At 51.3% G+C, this 17,201-nt stretch overlaps 9 protein-coding genes across 9 annotated transcripts; 4 read left to right on the plus strand and 5 right to left on the minus strand.

Annotated features, from left to right (window-relative positions):
* Positions 1–161: 161 nt before the first annotated feature.
* COCCADRAFT_5154 (uncharacterized protein) lies at positions 162–513 on the minus strand (the record flags this gene model as incomplete). Its single annotated transcript, XM_007714180.1, has 2 exons — positions 162–329; positions 385–513. 2 exons carry the CDS (start codon positions 511–513, stop codon positions 162–164), a joined length of 297 nt encoding a protein of 98 aa, XP_007712370.1.
* Positions 510–752, minus strand: COCCADRAFT_96435 (uncharacterized protein; the record flags this gene model as incomplete). The annotated part of the gene is made up of 1 exon (XM_007714228.1): positions 510–752. The coding sequence occupies one exon, from the start codon at positions 750–752 to the stop codon at positions 510–512; it is 243 nt and encodes an 80-aa protein (XP_007712418.1).
* A 1,120-nt stretch (positions 753–1,872) lies between these two features.
* On the minus strand, positions 1,873–2,562 carry COCCADRAFT_26369 (uncharacterized protein; the record flags this gene model as incomplete). The annotated part of the gene is made up of 3 exons (XM_007714189.1): positions 1,873–2,025; positions 2,150–2,423; positions 2,477–2,562. 3 exons carry the CDS (start codon positions 2,560–2,562, stop codon positions 1,873–1,875), a joined length of 513 nt encoding a protein of 170 aa, XP_007712379.1.
* Positions 2,563–2,962: 400 nt separating this feature from the next.
* On the plus strand, positions 2,963–5,221 carry COCCADRAFT_96484 (uncharacterized protein; the record flags this gene model as incomplete). The annotated part of the gene is made up of 3 exons (XM_007714229.1): positions 2,963–3,370; positions 3,440–4,944; positions 4,993–5,221. The coding sequence occupies 3 exons, from the start codon at positions 2,963–2,965 to the stop codon at positions 5,219–5,221; spliced, it is 2,142 nt and encodes a 713-aa protein (XP_007712419.1).
* A 1,853-nt stretch (positions 5,222–7,074) lies between these two features.
* COCCADRAFT_36889 (uncharacterized protein) lies at positions 7,075–7,460 on the plus strand (the record flags this gene model as incomplete). Its single annotated transcript, XM_007714230.1, has 2 exons — positions 7,075–7,307; positions 7,358–7,460. 2 exons carry the CDS (start codon positions 7,075–7,077, stop codon positions 7,458–7,460), a joined length of 336 nt encoding a protein of 111 aa, XP_007712420.1.
* Positions 7,461–8,143: 683 nt separating this feature from the next.
* On the plus strand, positions 8,144–9,220 carry COCCADRAFT_26371 (uncharacterized protein; the record flags this gene model as incomplete). Its single annotated transcript, XM_007714190.1, has 1 exon — positions 8,144–9,220. One exon carries the CDS (start codon positions 8,144–8,146, stop codon positions 9,218–9,220), a length of 1,077 nt encoding a protein of 358 aa, XP_007712380.1.
* Positions 9,221–9,639: 419 nt separating this feature from the next.
* On the minus strand, positions 9,640–12,299 carry COCCADRAFT_5157 (uncharacterized protein; the record flags this gene model as incomplete). The annotated part of the gene is made up of 4 exons (XM_007714181.1): positions 9,640–9,814; positions 9,868–11,756; positions 11,819–12,199; positions 12,255–12,299. 4 exons carry the CDS (start codon positions 12,297–12,299, stop codon positions 9,640–9,642), a joined length of 2,490 nt encoding a protein of 829 aa, XP_007712371.1.
* Positions 12,300–12,660: 361 nt separating this feature from the next.
* COCCADRAFT_96387 (uncharacterized protein) lies at positions 12,661–13,320 on the plus strand (the record flags this gene model as incomplete). Its single annotated transcript, XM_007714231.1, has 2 exons — positions 12,661–13,056; positions 13,108–13,320. The coding sequence occupies 2 exons, from the start codon at positions 12,661–12,663 to the stop codon at positions 13,318–13,320; spliced, it is 609 nt and encodes a 202-aa protein (XP_007712421.1).
* A 485-nt stretch (positions 13,321–13,805) lies between these two features.
* Positions 13,806–16,313, minus strand: COCCADRAFT_96359 (uncharacterized protein; the record flags this gene model as incomplete). The annotated part of the gene is made up of 2 exons (XM_007714232.1): positions 13,806–15,327; positions 15,712–16,313. 2 exons carry the CDS (start codon positions 16,311–16,313, stop codon positions 13,806–13,808), a joined length of 2,124 nt encoding a protein of 707 aa, XP_007712422.1.
* Positions 16,314–17,201: the final 888 nt, after the last annotated feature.

The raw sequence follows: 17,201 nt of genomic DNA on the forward strand, positions 1-17,201 counted from the left end.
AATGTAGTGTTTGATAAGTCTGTTTGGTTGACTTCCATAACGTACAGATGAATCAAAGTAAACAGGGCGTCATGCACCATTTCTCTCCTTGTTCAGCTCGTGCAAATCCATCATTCGCCGCTTCATCACCATGTGCTCAACATGCTGGTTCAAGCACTGCCCTACCCCTTGCGCTTGTCGGTTTCCTCTCCCGGTGTTGTATCACATATCTCCTTTCCCTTTGGCCGAGAAGCATCGTCGCTAGTGTCGTGTGTGCTGCGTACGGTGTTTTGTGAGGGCGAAGGTGAGTGTGTGACCGTAGTCGGAACATTGTTTGGGGTATCCTGAGGCTGCAATTGACCAGTCAGACTAGCATTGTGCTTTGAGGAGGCGCTTATAGCATACCTGCTCTGTGCCAGATGAGCCTGTTGACGCTGGCTGTCTGTTTTCCTGGTCTACCAATGCCTTGGCAGCCTCCAATGCTTCTGGCCTCATTGTCTTGGATGCAAAAGCTTCGACTGCTTCAGATTTCATGTGCGGCAACGTAGACTATCCACACCGTACAGGTCTTGTGTGGGGTTTGCTTGAGGGAGTAGTTGGCTGCGTGGAATTCCGTTTTGTAGGTCACTTGCGTGGGCGTAGATAAAACTTTGGGGATTTGATGAAATGATGGTCTGTAGGGTAGTAGAAGAATCAGCAGTAACGGCAGCCTTTCTGTTGCTGCTTTGTTTGCGAGGCAGCGGCCGAAGTGCTCCTTCCTTTACCGCCAACATGGTGACGAGCTTGTTTGTGTAACACAAGCAGCGGCAACATGATGAGTAGTGCAAGTTTCTTGGATGGGAAAGAAGAAGAAGAAGAAGAAGAAGAAGAAGAAGAAGAAGAAGAAGAAGAAGAAGAAGAAAATCACTGAAGGAGGATTCGGAGGTACAAATGTACTATGAGATGCAGTTTGGGTCTGTGGCTGCATCCATGTTGTAGGGATGGATGGACTTGCTCCTTGTGGACGGGAAAGATGGCAGGTCGTTCAGCCACTGCACCGATACAGCAAGGGATGTCCATAACCAGACAATGAGTCTGTGCTTGCAGTGTCATTTATTGCAGATTACGAGGGCAGATAGCCAAAAGCCATTTTTCTGGTTGGAGGGAGGCAACAATATCATAGGGCTTGTGTGGGTTTGCAGTCTCGGCACTGGATGTCAACAGTCATGTAGATTGCCCGTTGTTCGGGGGCTCTCCGCGACATGCACGATACTTGTCATGGGCTTACAGGGCACCGTGGCCAAAGTTTGCTAGTGCCGAAACGCTCGCTCTGATGCCGTGTTTCCTGGCAACAGGGCAGCGTCTGCCGCTACTCTAGGCAAGACAGTAATCATATCCATACTTTGGCATGACGTCGACGCGGTGGCCGTGAGCCGTACTCGACAGAGGCATTGTTGCCGGGGACATGCAAGTATGGGCTCCAGTCGATCGGATCATTGTCGGTCTTGTACATGTTGTTGCGTGACGCTACTCTACATGGCCGTCAGAGTCACCCACCGGCTATTCTCCACCAAGGCCCAAGGGCCATGAGCATCTGCTTGACTATGTCCAAGACGCAACCGTCCGCCCTCCGCTGCGGTCTTGTACACTGAGAAGATGGCGGTAGACATGGACTACACGAGTATCCAAGGCGTGCTCCACCAAGGGCCGCATTGCGGGAGGGTTCAAGCGCTCGATGCGCAGATCAGGATTGCTGACCCAGGGCGAGGCCTGTCCGCATCAAGGTCGCACATACCACCCGGTCATCTGAACTCTCGACTAGGCTATGCCAAAGGAAGCAACCCACTGCGTCTGGCCTCGGCGGCACTAAGCACCAGGTCGCCAGTGTTGCAGGTCCGGAGGTGGATGGCCAAGTCAGGTCGTAGATGGGACGGGTGCTCTACTTGGGTGCATCCCAGCCAGGCGCCGTTTGACGGCTCTTACAGGCACAGGGCGGGCCCAAGGCGGCCATGGCAATATGAGGGGCGCTCCGATATGAGGAGGAGCTGCACCGAAGCCCAGGCGTGCCTATCAGACGGAGAGCAGAGCTTCGCGTCGAGTTCGAGTGGCTTGGGGGCAATATGGAAATGCTGTCGACCATGTCGGGGCCGGGCGTGAATGATCAGGAGACGCAGTTTATGCAGGTCCACACTGCCGCTGCTGGGTCGTGGTCGTGGTCATGGTCATGGTCATGGTCATGGCAGTCAGTGTTGGACCCTCTTTGCCAAGCCTGTAGCCCTCGCCCTCGTCTCGTCGTTGGCCGCTGTGCCCATGGAGCGGCCGGCTGGGTGCGTTGCGAGCACTGCTGGCGGGCTGCTGCTATCCCGGCCCTGGTGTTCGCTTGCTTCCCACCACTGCCACTCCCACCACCACCACCACTACCGCAACAGCTAATCAGCAAATCACTGTCAACGGCTCCGTGCTTCCTGCACCCTTCTCTGTAAGCAGCCGATTACCGCACACACACACACACACACACCCACACCCACACCCCTCATGCCTGTCAACTGCGCCCGCTGTGGGGAGGCGACGATACACGCTGCCCTTTCGCTGACGACTCGCCATCCTGGTCTGGGAGGATCCTCTGCCGCCGCTGTTATTGATTGTCTGAGCCGAACGTGGAGTACTTGACGCCCCTTGTCATCCCCGCATTTGCGCCGCTCATCTCGCGAGCCATGTTTTGCACATGTGTAGAGCTAGACGGACGCGAGATTAGCTGTGGTTATAATCGCTGCTGGCCCGGCCCTCTCATGTCTTTTGCTACCTTGTTGCCGTCAGCCTACTCACCTACTGCCTACTACCACCACCACTACTACTACTACATGCCAAGTACACCCCTCCCCTTCCCTCCCCATCCTACCCATACCGCCTACCCGTCAAGCACGTAGTCTCGATATCGTGGCTGGACGCCCCAGCCCCAAAGTGTAGGACTACCCCCCGGCCATTGTCTACTCGTCCACCAATCATGGCCGCAATCACTCCTTCTCCAGAGATCAGCCCCGTGTCAGCGGCCACCACCAATGGAGGCTTTCCCCGTGACGCCTTCTGCCTCAATCTCTCCACTCTGCCAGACACCAATAACTTCGTGCTTAAATCCACTCTAAGATCTCCCCATCTCCTCGAGTCCCCCAATGGCTTGTTCTCGGGAAGTGGTAGTGTAAACAGTACCTTCAAGAAGCGACCCCGCAACATGTCACAATCCTCTGGTACCGACCGGGAAATGTCCAACGACACCACCCCGCCCGCACAGTCAAATGGTATCGCGCCCACCAGCAACGGCACCAACGGTGCCAGCACAGAGCCACGCCCAACAAACAAGAAGCGTCCAAGTACCGACACAATAGACTATCCGCGGCGGCGCGCAACTATTGCGGTACATCAGCCACTTTGCTTTCATCTTGTTCCACAACCTTCCTCTGGCCCAGAAACTGACATCAACTAGTGTGAGATATGTCGGTCACGCAAGTCGCGATGTGATGGAACCAGGCCAAAGTGCAGGCTTTGCACAGAGCTCAACGCAGAATGCATCTACCGCGAACCCGGCATCAAGCTTGACGCAGGCGACAAGCTCATTCTGGAACACTTGAACCGCATCGAAGGCCTGCTCCAATCCGGTCTTACCAGTAACTTCTCTCTCTCTTCCCACTCGCCCGCAGCCAGCAACTCGACCAGCGAAGATTTTCTCGCCCGCGGTAGCGGCAATATACCCCATCTCGGCATGGTTCAGCCGATCAACGGCATCGGCACATGGACCAACCATCCTTCAAATATCTCGACCATGCCAAAGACCCATAATACTGCCGCGCTTAATCTGCTGTCGTCACCAATGATCCGCGAGCTCGTTTCTCGCCAGTATGACGCCAAGATCCTTCTCCAGCTCGAGATGACTAGGGAATCCGTAAGCCTCGGAGTCAGTCGCGGGCTAGATCTCTCCAATACAGGCGCATATGTTCAAGCGTATTTCGAGAGAGTCAACGTCTTCTACGCCGTTGTCAACCCCTACACCTGGAGTGCCCACTATCAGACTGCCCTCAGCCATGGATTCCGGGATGGCCCTGAAAGCTGCATAGTGCTCCTGGTGCTTGCGCTTGGTCATGCTGCAAGCACAGGCAGCATCACACAGCAGAATCCGGAGAAGGATCCTCCGGGCTTGGCGTACTTTGCTGCAGCCTGGAGCTTGCTGCCCACCGTAATGACAAGGAACAACATGGTTGCTGCACAATGTCAGATCCTAGCCGCAGCGTACTTGGTATACCTTGTGCGTCCCGTCGAGGCCTGGAACGTATTGTCGGGCGCGAGCATGAAGCTTCAACTCCTGTTGAGCGCGCCTGGTCGCGTGTCTCCTGCCGAAGAGGAGCTGGGCAAGAGAGTGTATTGGAATGCAGTCATGATTGAGAGTGATCTGTTGGCAGAGCTTGATCTTCCTCACTCTGGTATAGCACAGTTTGAAGAAGGATTCTCACTTCCAACTGGCTTTGAAGACCTGGGAACCGATGCTGTTGGTCGCGATGAGCTCTGGTATTTCCTCGCCGAGATTGCTCTCCGGAGACTACTCAACCGCGTAAGCTCTATGCTCTACATCCGAACGACGCCATACTCGAAAGGCCCAGCTGCTACCTCGATTGCGCAACTAGACCCACTGGTCGTGGAGCTAGATTACCAATTGAACCAGTGGTATGCTGGATTACCGCCAGCCATGCAGTTCCCGCTCGACAGAGTGCCACTGCAGAACCCCGTCCAGACCGTACTGAGACTACGCTACTTTGCATGCCGCACAATCATCTTCCGACCCTATGTGCTTCTTGTGTTACAAGACGAATCTCTTGCCATGGACTCCAGTGTGCAGGATAACTGCCACAAGTGCCTTGAAGCATGCGTTCGTCAATTGGAATACATTACTGCGCACCATGCTGGACATCTGCCTTATTTGTTCCAAGGCGCTCTTTCGTGAGTTCACCATCCAAGCCATTCGTGCATAAGCTAACCATGCTCTAGTATCATCTCGCAAACACTGCTCATCATGGGTGCAACTATGACACCTTCTTTATCGCAGCTTCTTCCGCCACCTGCAACAATGGACGATATCATAAACAACGTTGTTCTAGAGATGGAGCGCTACGCGCATCTTGCGCCCAGTCTTCGTCTCTCTGCTGAGATTATACGTGAAGCCGAGGGAAAGCGACAGATGTGGCTACGAACAGCAGGACTCAAATTTGAAGTTTGAGGGACTTGAATCATGGTAGTTGCCAGGCATTATGCAAGGCACCATCTGGCGCCTTGTGACTACCGGGCAGAACGGCTCCTACAGGACTAGGGGCAATGTCCATTATCGACTCCGCTGCAAGATTTGCCTTCCATTTTTGGTGAGCTCCGCGCACATATGCATTAGGAAGTCCTCACTACACGCGACGTTGACTATCATATACGAGACAAGAGCGGGGTAGTCGGACCAACCCAGTTCTGAGGTCAAGCACAGACCTGCACACCCGGCGTCCTATGTCGGTACCTACATACCCTATCACTTACCTATTGTATGTATGTGCTCCGCACAGACGACGATCAGCCTTGGAATCTTTGCAACATCCTAAGCTTTGCCTTTTACAGCTGTCATGATTGGTGAGTCCAGTCGTGGCGTGGCATCTGGGGGCGACTTTGCAAGGCGAACCCAATATTGCAAGCACGATGAAAGTGCTTGGCAGAAGACAACCAGCCAAGGAAAAGGATGCATGCTCCGGAAGAGCCGCATCCTAATGGAGAAGGTTACCCAATTGCCTATACCCCCATGGCAGAGAAAGACCGGATAATCAGCGAATAAATAAAAGTGATGAATTGAAAGGACGTTCTGTGGAGACTGGAATGTATACTAGCCATACGAACCCGGCCCCGCCACGGGACGTTGGCCTGAGCCGCTGGCCATTGCCAGTTCTAGGATGATGGGCGTGAAAGAAGATTTCTTATGGTGGACCAGCACAAAGCTTTGCCAATTAGAAACAATGCCCATGCCCCATGTCAACCTTTTGCATCCAGCTCTGACCATGTTCCCGGCAGTGATTGTGACGTGCCTTTGTACATACATACATACATACATACATACTACTCGACTTACCTAGCTCTGCCCTCGTGCATAACACCCTAACACGGTAACACATACATGGCGTACGCGCGCGCGCACACACACACGGCACAATTCTGAACACCCACACATATCCATACCCACACGCACAAAACAGTGACTAACGCAAGTCCCCCGCACAAGTGTAATCTATATCATGCAGCACGGTACCGGGGTACCCAACCCCCTGCACACCCAACACCTTGTGAGCTTAAACGCCTTTACCCGCACGCCTAGCTTTCGGGCCTTCTGGAAAATGGGTAGAAAGTTCTTTGAAACCTTCGAGAAACCGGTCTCTAAACAGTAAGATGATGCTGAGCAGGGGTGAGGAGGGTGTGTAGGAGGGGGTCGCGTGGTAGGTGAGAGGGGAGCTGTCGTCAGCTCTTCATCTGAGATATTAGTACCGTCACTATTGGCTCATAGTCTTTAGCTGATAGGCACCGGGGCTTAGCCGAACTAACGCTGCGCAGCCTTCACCGATGGCCTTCTATGGATGAACCTATGTATGTACAACCCGCCAGTACATTTTTGTGCAAATCCATAACTATCGTGTCTACACAATGCCCATCAGCAGGAGGCGAAACAGCCACAAGCAAAACAGATCGTCGCAAAATCATATTGTACTTGTTCACGTGCCGAGGCATCCGCAGTAGCAATCATCGCTTAATGCCGTATGGATAGTATGCCACTAGGATCCGGAGCTTAAGCTAGTCAAACCCCAGGTATTTTGAAGACCGGCTTCTGCAACCCACGGGATATGACGATGTCAAACTCTAACCCGTATCTGCTGAAGAGGTCATGCCTGGTGCTTGAGTGCCTGCGTTACCATTGGTGATGTTCGGATTAAGACGACGCCACAGTCGGGTAGACGGGAGCTCGTGCCGCCACCACTACCACTACCAAATACTTGAAGTCTTGTGAGAAGAACATCTTCAAGACATGGCGCTGTGTCTCCTCATACCATTATGGTGCTGCGGTCTGGTGGCACACGACTGGATGTCATTGCAGACCCGATTAGGTGGATGTGGGTCGTGGAGAAGTTCCAGAAGCAGCATAGAATGCCCCTAGCCGTAAAGTATAAATTTCACCGACGATGTACAATCGCCATCGAGCGCTCGGGCTGCGTTTTCAGCCCGTTCCTAGCCAAGCAAATCCCTCTTACAGAATACAATCGTGTCAGCCCAATACGCTCTCGCCTGTCCATCTGCTCGCCATCTATCCACGCGTCATGATAAAATTTGTTTCAAGATTGTTGGATCCTTCATCGTTGTCATCTTGCGTTCGTACGAATAAGATTTTCTCAATCTCCGATCTTCCCTCGGGCTATATACGGCCTCCAGGTGACTTATGAGTTCATCACATCTAGACCAGTTCGTATTGCTAGGTACGCAACTATACCCTGTCCTTAAGTTTGGAGTATTATCGTCCAGAATCATCCGTAATATTAAGAGTTTCTCAACATTCCGCCTCTTTAAGGGGTTCATTGACAATGTAGTATAATGAGCTACAAACGATTCATCACGTGAGCTTGACCGTATCTGCCGGCAAAGTAAATGCCGGCCGCACCTTGCTCGTAGCGTGTTATCTGAAACACACGCATACACTTTGACAAGTACTTTGTTCCCTTTCCAACTATACCGAAAATGGCCCTGAGAGAATACTTATAATCGTCCGGTGATCTATTGGCTAGGTTGATTTCTAAAACGAAAGCGGATGGATAGGCACCAGTTGGGTTCTCGGGTTGCCCAAGGTAGTTAGTAACATAGTAACAAATCATGAAGTCGCGAAACATGAGTTCTACGAGAGATGTCATCAATCACATGAAAGTTGATTCAAGTGGAAGAAAGTCACCAAACGCTACCGAAAGCGCAGAGATGCTACTTGCCGAAAACATTTTGACTTGAAGACAAGGTGATTGGTGCATACTTGACCCTACCCGGCTCGTGCGTTAGCGTAGCCGGACCCACTAAAATTTCTTTGCAACTTGGGTGTCTGCGCGCGACAAAACACAACCACGACTGCATCTCCAACATCATGGCTGTCGACAACTCGCTCGAGTCGCTCCTCGCGACCCTCACGACATCTATTCAATCTGCTACCGAAGCGCTGCCCAATGATGATATCGTGCCTCCAAAGGAAGGAATCTCCCTGCTGGACGTAAAGAACGAGCTGCTTCTGAGCTACCTGCAAAACCTAGTTTTCCTTATTCTCCTAAAACTGAGGTCACGGAAAAGCAACCAGAAAGAGGCAGATCTGCACCCTCAGGATGAAGTCGTTCAAAAGCTTGTTGAACTAAGGATCTACCTGGAAAAGGGCGTTCGCCCCCTCGAAAGCCGTCTGAAATACCAAATCGACAAGATTTTGAGGACAGCAGATGATGCCACTCGTCGCACTACCCAGGCTCCTACAAGTTTGGCTTCAAGACCCAAGAAGATAAAGACAGACACGGGATCCGATTCAGATGTGAGCGATGCCGAATCAGCTGGGTCCGCACAGACGGAAGAAGACGAAGACGAAATGGCATACGGCCCCCGACGTGCCCAAGTTACACGCCAAAAGACGGAAGCCAGTCAGGAACGCGCTCGTGAATCTGCAAAAGACGGCATCTACAGGCCCCCCAAGATTACACCCATGGCCATGCCGACTCCAGAAGGTCGCGAAGCGCGACGAGAGCGCCGTCCAGGAAAATCAGCTACTCTGGATGAATTCATCGCCACTGAGCTCTCCACTGCTCCCATCGCTGAGCCCAGTATTGGTTCTACCATTACACAGGGCGGCCGGCACACCAAATCCGAGCGTGAGCGCCGCGAAGAGAATGAACGACGCGAATATGAAGAAGCAAACTTTACTCGCTTGGCTCCAGAGAGCAAAAAGGAGGCTGCTAGGAAAAAGGCCCGGCAGCAGCGCGATGGTGGTTTCGGAGGCGAGGAATGGAGAAGTTTGGGCGCGGGCATTGACCGCATTGAACGACTTACGCAGAAGAAGGGCGGTAATTTGGGAAGCTTGGAGAGGAGTAGGAAGAGGCCTGTTGGCGATGGTCCAAGAGGTTCGGGATCCGCTGCCGGAGACGCGTTTGAGAAGAGGAGGAAGATTGTTGGAAGATATAGGTAAGACTACAGGGGGTTACTTGAAAATCAAGACGAAGAATTGCCCATCTTGTAATATTTCAACCAAACGATACTCGCCAATCTGCGTCACACATGACTTTGAACTTGCAAACTACATATCCACCCGATTCTGAGAAGCCGTGTTCACAGTCGATAAGAGATGGAGCAGAGTTCAAAACAGAAGAAACCTTGATCAACGAGCCGAGAATCATATGATTTCATGATGAATAACTACTTAATGCTTCTCGTCTCGTAAAGAGTATCCACAGATAGTCTGCTGATAATGTTCATCATCATCATGCCTTTGACGCCTATGCTATGCGTTCTGCAATGCTGATCCTTCCCAGTGCCAAATCGATGCTCGCCCTAAACATAAAACTCCATGAAAGGCAAATAAAAACCCAATGCGGCTAGGCGAAGTTCTTACGCCAAATACCTATACGAGTCAACCTGTGCGCCCTCTATGCGCTCAAGGTATTCACGTTCAATAAGCGACTCGATACGCTTCTTGACCATGTTGACCTCAGGTTTGAACTGCCCAACCAGTTGGCTGAGCGTCTCTGACATGAGTTGTTGATGCGATAGCTCTTTGCGTTGCCTAAGGAAGCTGGTTAGCATGCGACACAGTACATGGTACAACAAATTACGTACTTCATGATTCGCACAACAGCAGCCTCGATACAGAAGCCTCGCGAATCGTCGTTCTTCTTTTCTGTTTCTCGCCGCTCGCGATCACTCTCAACCTTGTTTCCTCCACTAACGACGCCAACTTTGATCTTGACAAACTTGCCTTGGAAGCCTTCGTTGAAGAAGAAGCGATCGGTAGGCTTCACGTCCTTGGACATGGGCTCTTTTACTAGAATACGCGTCTTTGGCGCTACAGCAAGCGACTGAAGGTTTCTGATCAAGTCACTAGGTGGTATGTTGGTCCGTGCCTGGATCTCCTCAAAAGTGATGTGTTGATTTGGAGCGAGATCGTTGAATAAGAGCAGGATAACCATGCCGTATGTTGACACGTTAAGCTCGTGACGACGCTCCTTGAACGAGCCGTCCTTTTGCGGTACTTTGGGGAAAACAGCCTTGATGTCTGCCGAACCCATGTTGGCTAGCCAGGTAAGTTGTCGGCCAGAGTGCTTCTGGCTATAGAACTTCTCAAATCCACGCCTGAGCTTATCAATAACGGCAGGGTAATTGCACCGTGGCCGCTGATCTTCTTCGTCGGCAGCTGCGCCACCCATTGTCTCAAGAGGCCATGTCATGCTTGTAAGCACGTTGATGGATAGCTCGATTCGCTTTGGGTCCTTATCGCCCAATCCTTCAACATGTTTCTTGAAGCCAGCGGTTAGCTCTTCGGAAATGGTCATGTCCTTGAACATGGCCTCTAGCTTCAGCGTAAAGTTGTTGCCGAGCTCAATCTTCATCTTTGAAATCATCTGCTTTTCGACTTCGTTGCTGATCGACTTGTTCATCAACAATCGTCGGCATAGATGCTTCTTGTAGTAGCGCTCGAAGAGATCCTTGTCTTGAACATATCGCAGTAGTATAATGGCCTTTTCTAAAACCGCGTCGATCTCAGACTCGGTCTTGCCCTTGATACCCTTTTTCATATTCTCGTCGATGAAGAGAGAGATGTACTCTGATGAGCGTGGGAAGGTTGGAGAGTTGATGAAGTCAGTGAAACTCTGCGTTTGCGCCTGCTGTAACAATGGATCGGACTCAAAAGACTCTCGCCAGATTTTGTCAAACCTGTCTTTGAGTGCAAGGACATCCTCAACCCACTTGATCGCAGCGACTGTCTGCTGGTTCAGACTCTTTTCTTGTACAGGGCCCTTGGCCTTGTCAGCAGGATCGGCGACGGGCACAACAGCAGGCGCCTGCGACGCGGCAATTGCATCCTTGTTGATATCCGAACCCATATCCACGATGCGCTGCTGAATGGCGCGAGTGATTTCCATCTTCTTGTCATCTACACGCCTGTTCAGATCGTAGATGAGATTTAGCTCTTCAAGCCTATGATTGTCAATCATGAAGCGCACGCCACTCTCCATTTCGACAAGCTCGTGTATGCGGTTTTTGATCAACTCGTCCTCCACTACCTTCTGAATCTTGGGTCCAGTGCTCTCTAGCAATGTCTGCTTGCAGCGCTCGTCTTCCTCGTAAATTCTTCGTCGCGCATGTTTGCAATATGCACCCGCATGGCAGTCGCGTAGCAACAATTCGGATTCGCCCCGGTAAAAAGTGCTGCTTGTCTCTAAGTACTCCTTCTCGAATGAAGTGTTGTATAATCGTTGTTCTTCGGATTCTATGTCAGCCTCATGCAAGCCTTCCAACATCCATACACAGGATTTGATAAGTTGCTTGTCAATGACATCGCCATCGCGTTCCATCTGGATCTGGTCGAGGATGATGTAACTTAGCAGGCCGAGAATAGTGCGAGCGTCGGATGGAGATACTGGCGAATTTAGAATCTCGTCGCGAAACAGAACCATGGCAGCGTTGTAGATAGAGGGTCGGCGGTGGTCGGCACAATAGACACGATCCTTTATCACATATGTTAGCTTGTGTTGACTCTTTGTATGTTATGAAGAGGTTCCAGCCTCACCATATACATGAGCACGTCTGCCAGCATGCTTGTGCAGATTTGGTGGTCACTCCATGCCTGCCGCAGTCCCTTTAGAAACTTTTCGCCAGCGACGCGTCGCTCGTTGGGCGTGGTTCCGCCTATACTCTGCGGATTTACGAGGAGGTTTGGGGATATTAGTTGCTGGATAGTGCTGCGGACCTCGGTGCTCAGCCAGTTGCTCTCGAATTCGTGGACCTTATTGTATAGATTTTCGCCCTTCTTCTTGAGGACGATACGGTAGGCGTGGCGGTACAACTCCTCGTATGACAGCTTAGATGCATTTTTTGTATGTATTTCGCGAAAGGCCGCCTCGATGGTGCCCCATGTGTTCTCGAAATCAATCTCATCGCCATGTAGACCCTATGAGCGTGACATGATCAGTGTGGGACGGCAAGGGCGAATGCGCAAAACTTACCCTTCGTGGGGGCCTTATCCGCTGCCTGCCCCGTCCTGCAATCATGTTTGGTAGTGTCTCGAGGGTAGAGTGGAATGTTCAAAAGCACAAGATCTTGGTGCGGTTGAGAGCGGAGCAAGGTCGATGGTGGCTGCAAGGCTTGGTGTGGCGGGAGAGGTCGGAGAACAAGGGTGCGTATGTTTAGCAGAGCACCAGCATGCTCGTGCGCTGCAAAGAAACAATGAATCGGAAAAGAATGGCTGGAGAGGTGCGCAAGGGCGTGAGAGATGAGGGATGAGGTCAGGTAAGAGTCCCCGCTGAATGGCCGCGGCTGTCATCGTCATTGCTTGGCGGTCGATCAACTTTAATCATTCTTTTGCCCGCGGGCATGACCTGCTATCTCAAACTCCACGCCCAGACAGCCGCCATGCGCTCCTCACCGTCTTTACTGCGCGCATTCGCCCGAAGTGCCGTGCCTGGGACAAGACTAAACGTCTCTACTGCTCGCATCCCAGCGTCCGCAAAACGCTTCCTGCACACACGGCAAACATTCACTGTCCTCCGCCCAGCGCCCGCACCATTGCGAGCGCCAGTCCCCTCCACTGTCCGCTTCGAGTCAAACACGGCCGCTCCCACGTCCACCACTGCCCCAGACTCACGGTTAGAACGCGACCAAGTCCCCTCGTACGAGCTCACCTTCACCTGCAACGTCTGCAAGACACGCTCGTCGCACCGATTATCAAAGCAGGGTTACCATCATGGAACAGTCTTAATCCAGTGTCCAGGCTGTAAGAACAGACATCTGATCAGCGACCATCTCAAGGTACCCTTACCATGAGCTTTCTACCCAGATACACACGCTCATTGCATAAAGGTTTTCTCAGACAAGTCCCTTACCATCGAAGATCTCATGCGCGAAAAGGGAAGCCTAATCAAGAAAGGTTCTCTGAGTGCCGAGGGCGACGTCGAGTTCTGGGACGACGGCACTTCTACGCCTCGCTCTGCACATTTCCATGCCGACTCTACGCCCAAAGGTGACAATCGCCTGTCACAGCTGCCAGACCCACCCAAACCCCCACAAGAATGAACGCTATGCTCCCCACACCAACTAGTTCACCGGTAGCTCACCTGCACCATGTTGCAATTGCCAGCACCCTGTATTATACTGTTTGAGTAATCATATATGGCCGATCCGCCTTCACCGAAGTTGCTCCCCTTGTATTGGATCTCAGTCATTGAAACGGTCTATTTTTCAAAATCACTCCGTAGAGGCATGCGCGAGCCTGTACCCAAGGAAACCACCCCCCAAAAAACAATTCACACAGGGTATCATATCAGCAAGCGTTCGCCCTTCCCATTACCATAACGCCTAATTCCAATGCTTTTGAAACAAAAGAGAGGCCGACTTCTTTCCCGCAATATACCTGGACGCTAGGGGTGTAGGCCTGGTCTCATTGTTCGAGAAGATCCACGTGATGTTATCAATATCCCAAACTAGCTCAGCACTGCCGCGTGGATAGAAAACGACATCTTTACCCCTCCCCTCTCCTTCGCACGCCGTACAGAGCTACTTCACCGTCGTCCTGTCGCCGGAACTATCGATTTCTCCTTTGGCATCTTCTTGTCGTCGCCAAGCTTACCAATGGAGCTCTCTGTGTGCATGTGAGGCGCTACCTCGACTAGCCATTCTGGACTGATAGGCAGAACGGCTCGTGCATAAGTCTTGGACGACTCTACGATCTCGAAATAGACGATCCATTTTGGACGGTTCTCGATCAAACTTGACGATGGATGTATGAAGATGGTCATCCCGCTGTTGGAAATTGCACGATAACTCAATCCGTCGCGTGCTAGCCTGGCAGCATTGATAAAATAAGCTGATGTTATGCACTTACGAATAGCAACATGATTCGTGCTACCACAGCTGGAAAATGGTACCTCGACGCGATCACAGAGCTTGGTCAACTGGTCGCGCACGTCGCGAGCTCGATTGAGGCATCTCCACTGTAGAAAATTCTCAGTCGCCCATCGACTGTCAAAGCCACTGTCCTCAAACTGGTCCCATATATTGAGAAACGTCATGAAGTCACCACCTTCTTTGCTGCTGAAGCGGGCTCGAGCAGCATCTGCCGCCACTCTTTTGTCTTTTGGCCGGAGGAAAAGTGAGGCTGACTCTCCCAACACACTGACAATTGACAGTATCTCCTCGCGACAGCCGTACTTCTCCGAAGCAAGTATAGCCTTGGAAAGTTTGATGTCAAGTGGCAATTCTGCCATTCGTCGGCCAAGTCGAGTTAATTTTCCAGTAGAGTCCAGAGCTCCCAGCGCGTACAGATTCTCCAGAGACTTGATAAGAGATGTGCTTGATGGAGGATCCAGGAACTCAAACTCAAGCAGATTGTCGATGCCTAAAGCCTTTAGCGTCAAGACGACACCATCCAGGTTTGCGCGCAGTAGCTCGGGCTCAGTAGTTTCGCTGAGCTCATTGTAGAAGGCGTGTTTTGTATACAGGCGGTAGCAATATCCCTCGCTTGTGCGTCCAGCACGTCCTGCCCGCTGGTTGGCGCTTGCACGAGAAATGGGGCTAACGATCAGCGAGCTGATGCCGTTTGACGATATGTAATTACTCTGCTTGCTATAGCCCGAGTCAATGACATGGCGAATGCCGTCTATAGTTAGCGATGTCTCAGCAATGTCGGTAGAAATGACCAGCTTTCTGGCATTGGGTGGCGTAGGCTCAAAGACTTTAGCTTGTGCATCTGGCGGAAGCGCACTGTACAGCGGACAAACAATCAGTTCTTTAGCTCGCCCGCCCAACTTCTTCATGGTTGTTTCTATGTTCTCCACGGCAGCTTGGATCTCTTCCTCTCCGGTAAGGAACATGAGGATGTCTCCCGGAAGCTCTGCAGCCAAGTGAATTTGGAGAGCGGACGTGATACCGGCGCTAAGGTAGTTGGCTTCTGGGGCGCTCGTGTAGAGAATATTAATCGGGAAGGTCCTGCCTTCGACATAAAACGTAGGTGCATCGTCGAAATATTTTGAGAATTTGGATGCGTTGATCGTGGCAGAAAGGACCAGCAGCTTGAACTCTGGCCTGGCACGGCAAACTTCACGGCATAGGCAGAGCAGAAGATCTGAAGCGATTGATCTCTCGTGTGCCTCGTCGATCATCACCACAGAGTAGTTTGACAATAAGGGATCGGTCATAGCCTCGCGTAGAAGTACACCATCTGTAGCGAACTTGACAATGGTCTTGTCGCTTGTCTTGTCGTCAAAACGGACACTGTAGCCAACTTCGTGACCTAGCTTGCATCCATACTCTTCTGCAACACGCTTAGCCACGCTCATGGCTGCTACTCGTCTGGGCTGTGTGATTGCAATCGATCCAGTCTTCGTGTAGCCAGCCTCAGCCGCGAATTGAGGAATTTGCGTCGTCTTTCCCGACCCAGTATCACCGACTACAACAAGTGTTTGATACTTGGAAACGGCATCGAGTATTTCCTCGCGGTACTTGTAAACAGGTAGACTTTTGCGAACCTCATCAATAGTCTTGGCCCGCTTTTCTGCCGAGTCGAGTTGGGCTTGGAGAGCCTGTTTAGCGGGATCGATGCGACTCGAAATGTCTTGTTGGAATTGAATCTGATTCGAAGTATCGAAGACGAATTCATAGTCGTCCTCCTGCACTCGCTCGGCTTTCTTGGTCTGACTTTTGATCTTGTTCATCTGGTCTTCCTCCCACTGCTGGTATTCCGACTTGAAGTGGCTCGCATCGTCACGACGGTTGAGCACTTCGGCCTTGTTCGAGAAGTCGGCATCGGGGATCATGAACCCATCGCGGTGCTCGTCAATGGCATTTCTTGCTTCGGCCAACCTCAGAGTCTCTCTGTTCTTTGCAAACTCTTTGCGCTCCCTCTCTGATAGCCTGGATCCTAATCTCTCTTCCTCCTCTGCTTCATCGGCGACTTGGCGGCGGAGGATGGCGAGTTGTTGCGCCTCTCGTTCAGCAAGGTACTTTTGTCGCGACGCGAGGCGGAGCGCGCTGACGTCTTGATCGCCGGTCTTGCGGCGTTTTGGATCCATGATGGGTGATTGGTGTATATGTGCTTGCTCGTAAGGGGGTGGTGGACAGCGAACGAAGCTCTCTACAAAATGTTGAAGCTCGGGCCAAGTGGCGGGAGAACAGCGGAAGCCGAGTCACGCCAAGGGGCTGTTCGGTTGCCTTCGTTACACCCACAGTTAACCTAGTCACGCCTATTGGCGTACATCTATAGATGAGATAATAGAAGTAACAGAAGTAAGAGAGGTAAGAGAGGTGGGAGAGACAGACTGACGATATTGCGAGTCTGTAGGCATCGGAGCACCCTGCTACACTGCGTGCCCTTATTGCAACTACGGTTCGCTGTTGCGGCTTTCGTCGCAATTGTAGTTCGCTGTTACTGCCTTCGTCATAACCGTATATTGGTTATCGTGCCTAATAGCGGTATGCCTAACAGGGATATACCTTAAGAGGCTTTTAGTAGTACTACTAAACTATTTCCTAGAGTTTTAAAAGTAGACTCTTACTAACGTAATTCTTCTCTAAATTATCTGACCATATACTTTAACTATAAAGTTGGTTTTTTTAATACCTATGTGTAGCTGGTTAGAGTGTAGCCTACTATTCTTTTCTAAAATAATTAATTTAATATACTATGAGCCAGACAGATGCAAACAATGGAAGCCGTTAAGAGGCGCACTGCTGACCATTTCAAATGCTACAATGGTATTTTTTCTTCAAGTTATGAATTTGTTCTATTCTTTATGCCCCGCTCATTAAAAACGTTGTTCGCAATGTCATGCTTCATGAACGCTATAAATACAAGAACAAATACAAATGACCCATAGCAAGACTCCTATGTTACAAGTAACAAGAAGGATTCTCTCCTTGACAAGTGACGAGATGGCGGAGGGCCTATGGACGTCCACGTC

The sequence above is a fragment of the Bipolaris zeicola genome (genome assembly GCF_000523435.1).
Source record: "Bipolaris zeicola 26-R-13 unplaced genomic scaffold scaffold_76, whole genome shotgun sequence".
NCBI classification, from domain to species: domain Eukaryota; kingdom Fungi; phylum Ascomycota; class Dothideomycetes; order Pleosporales; family Pleosporaceae; genus Bipolaris; species Bipolaris zeicola.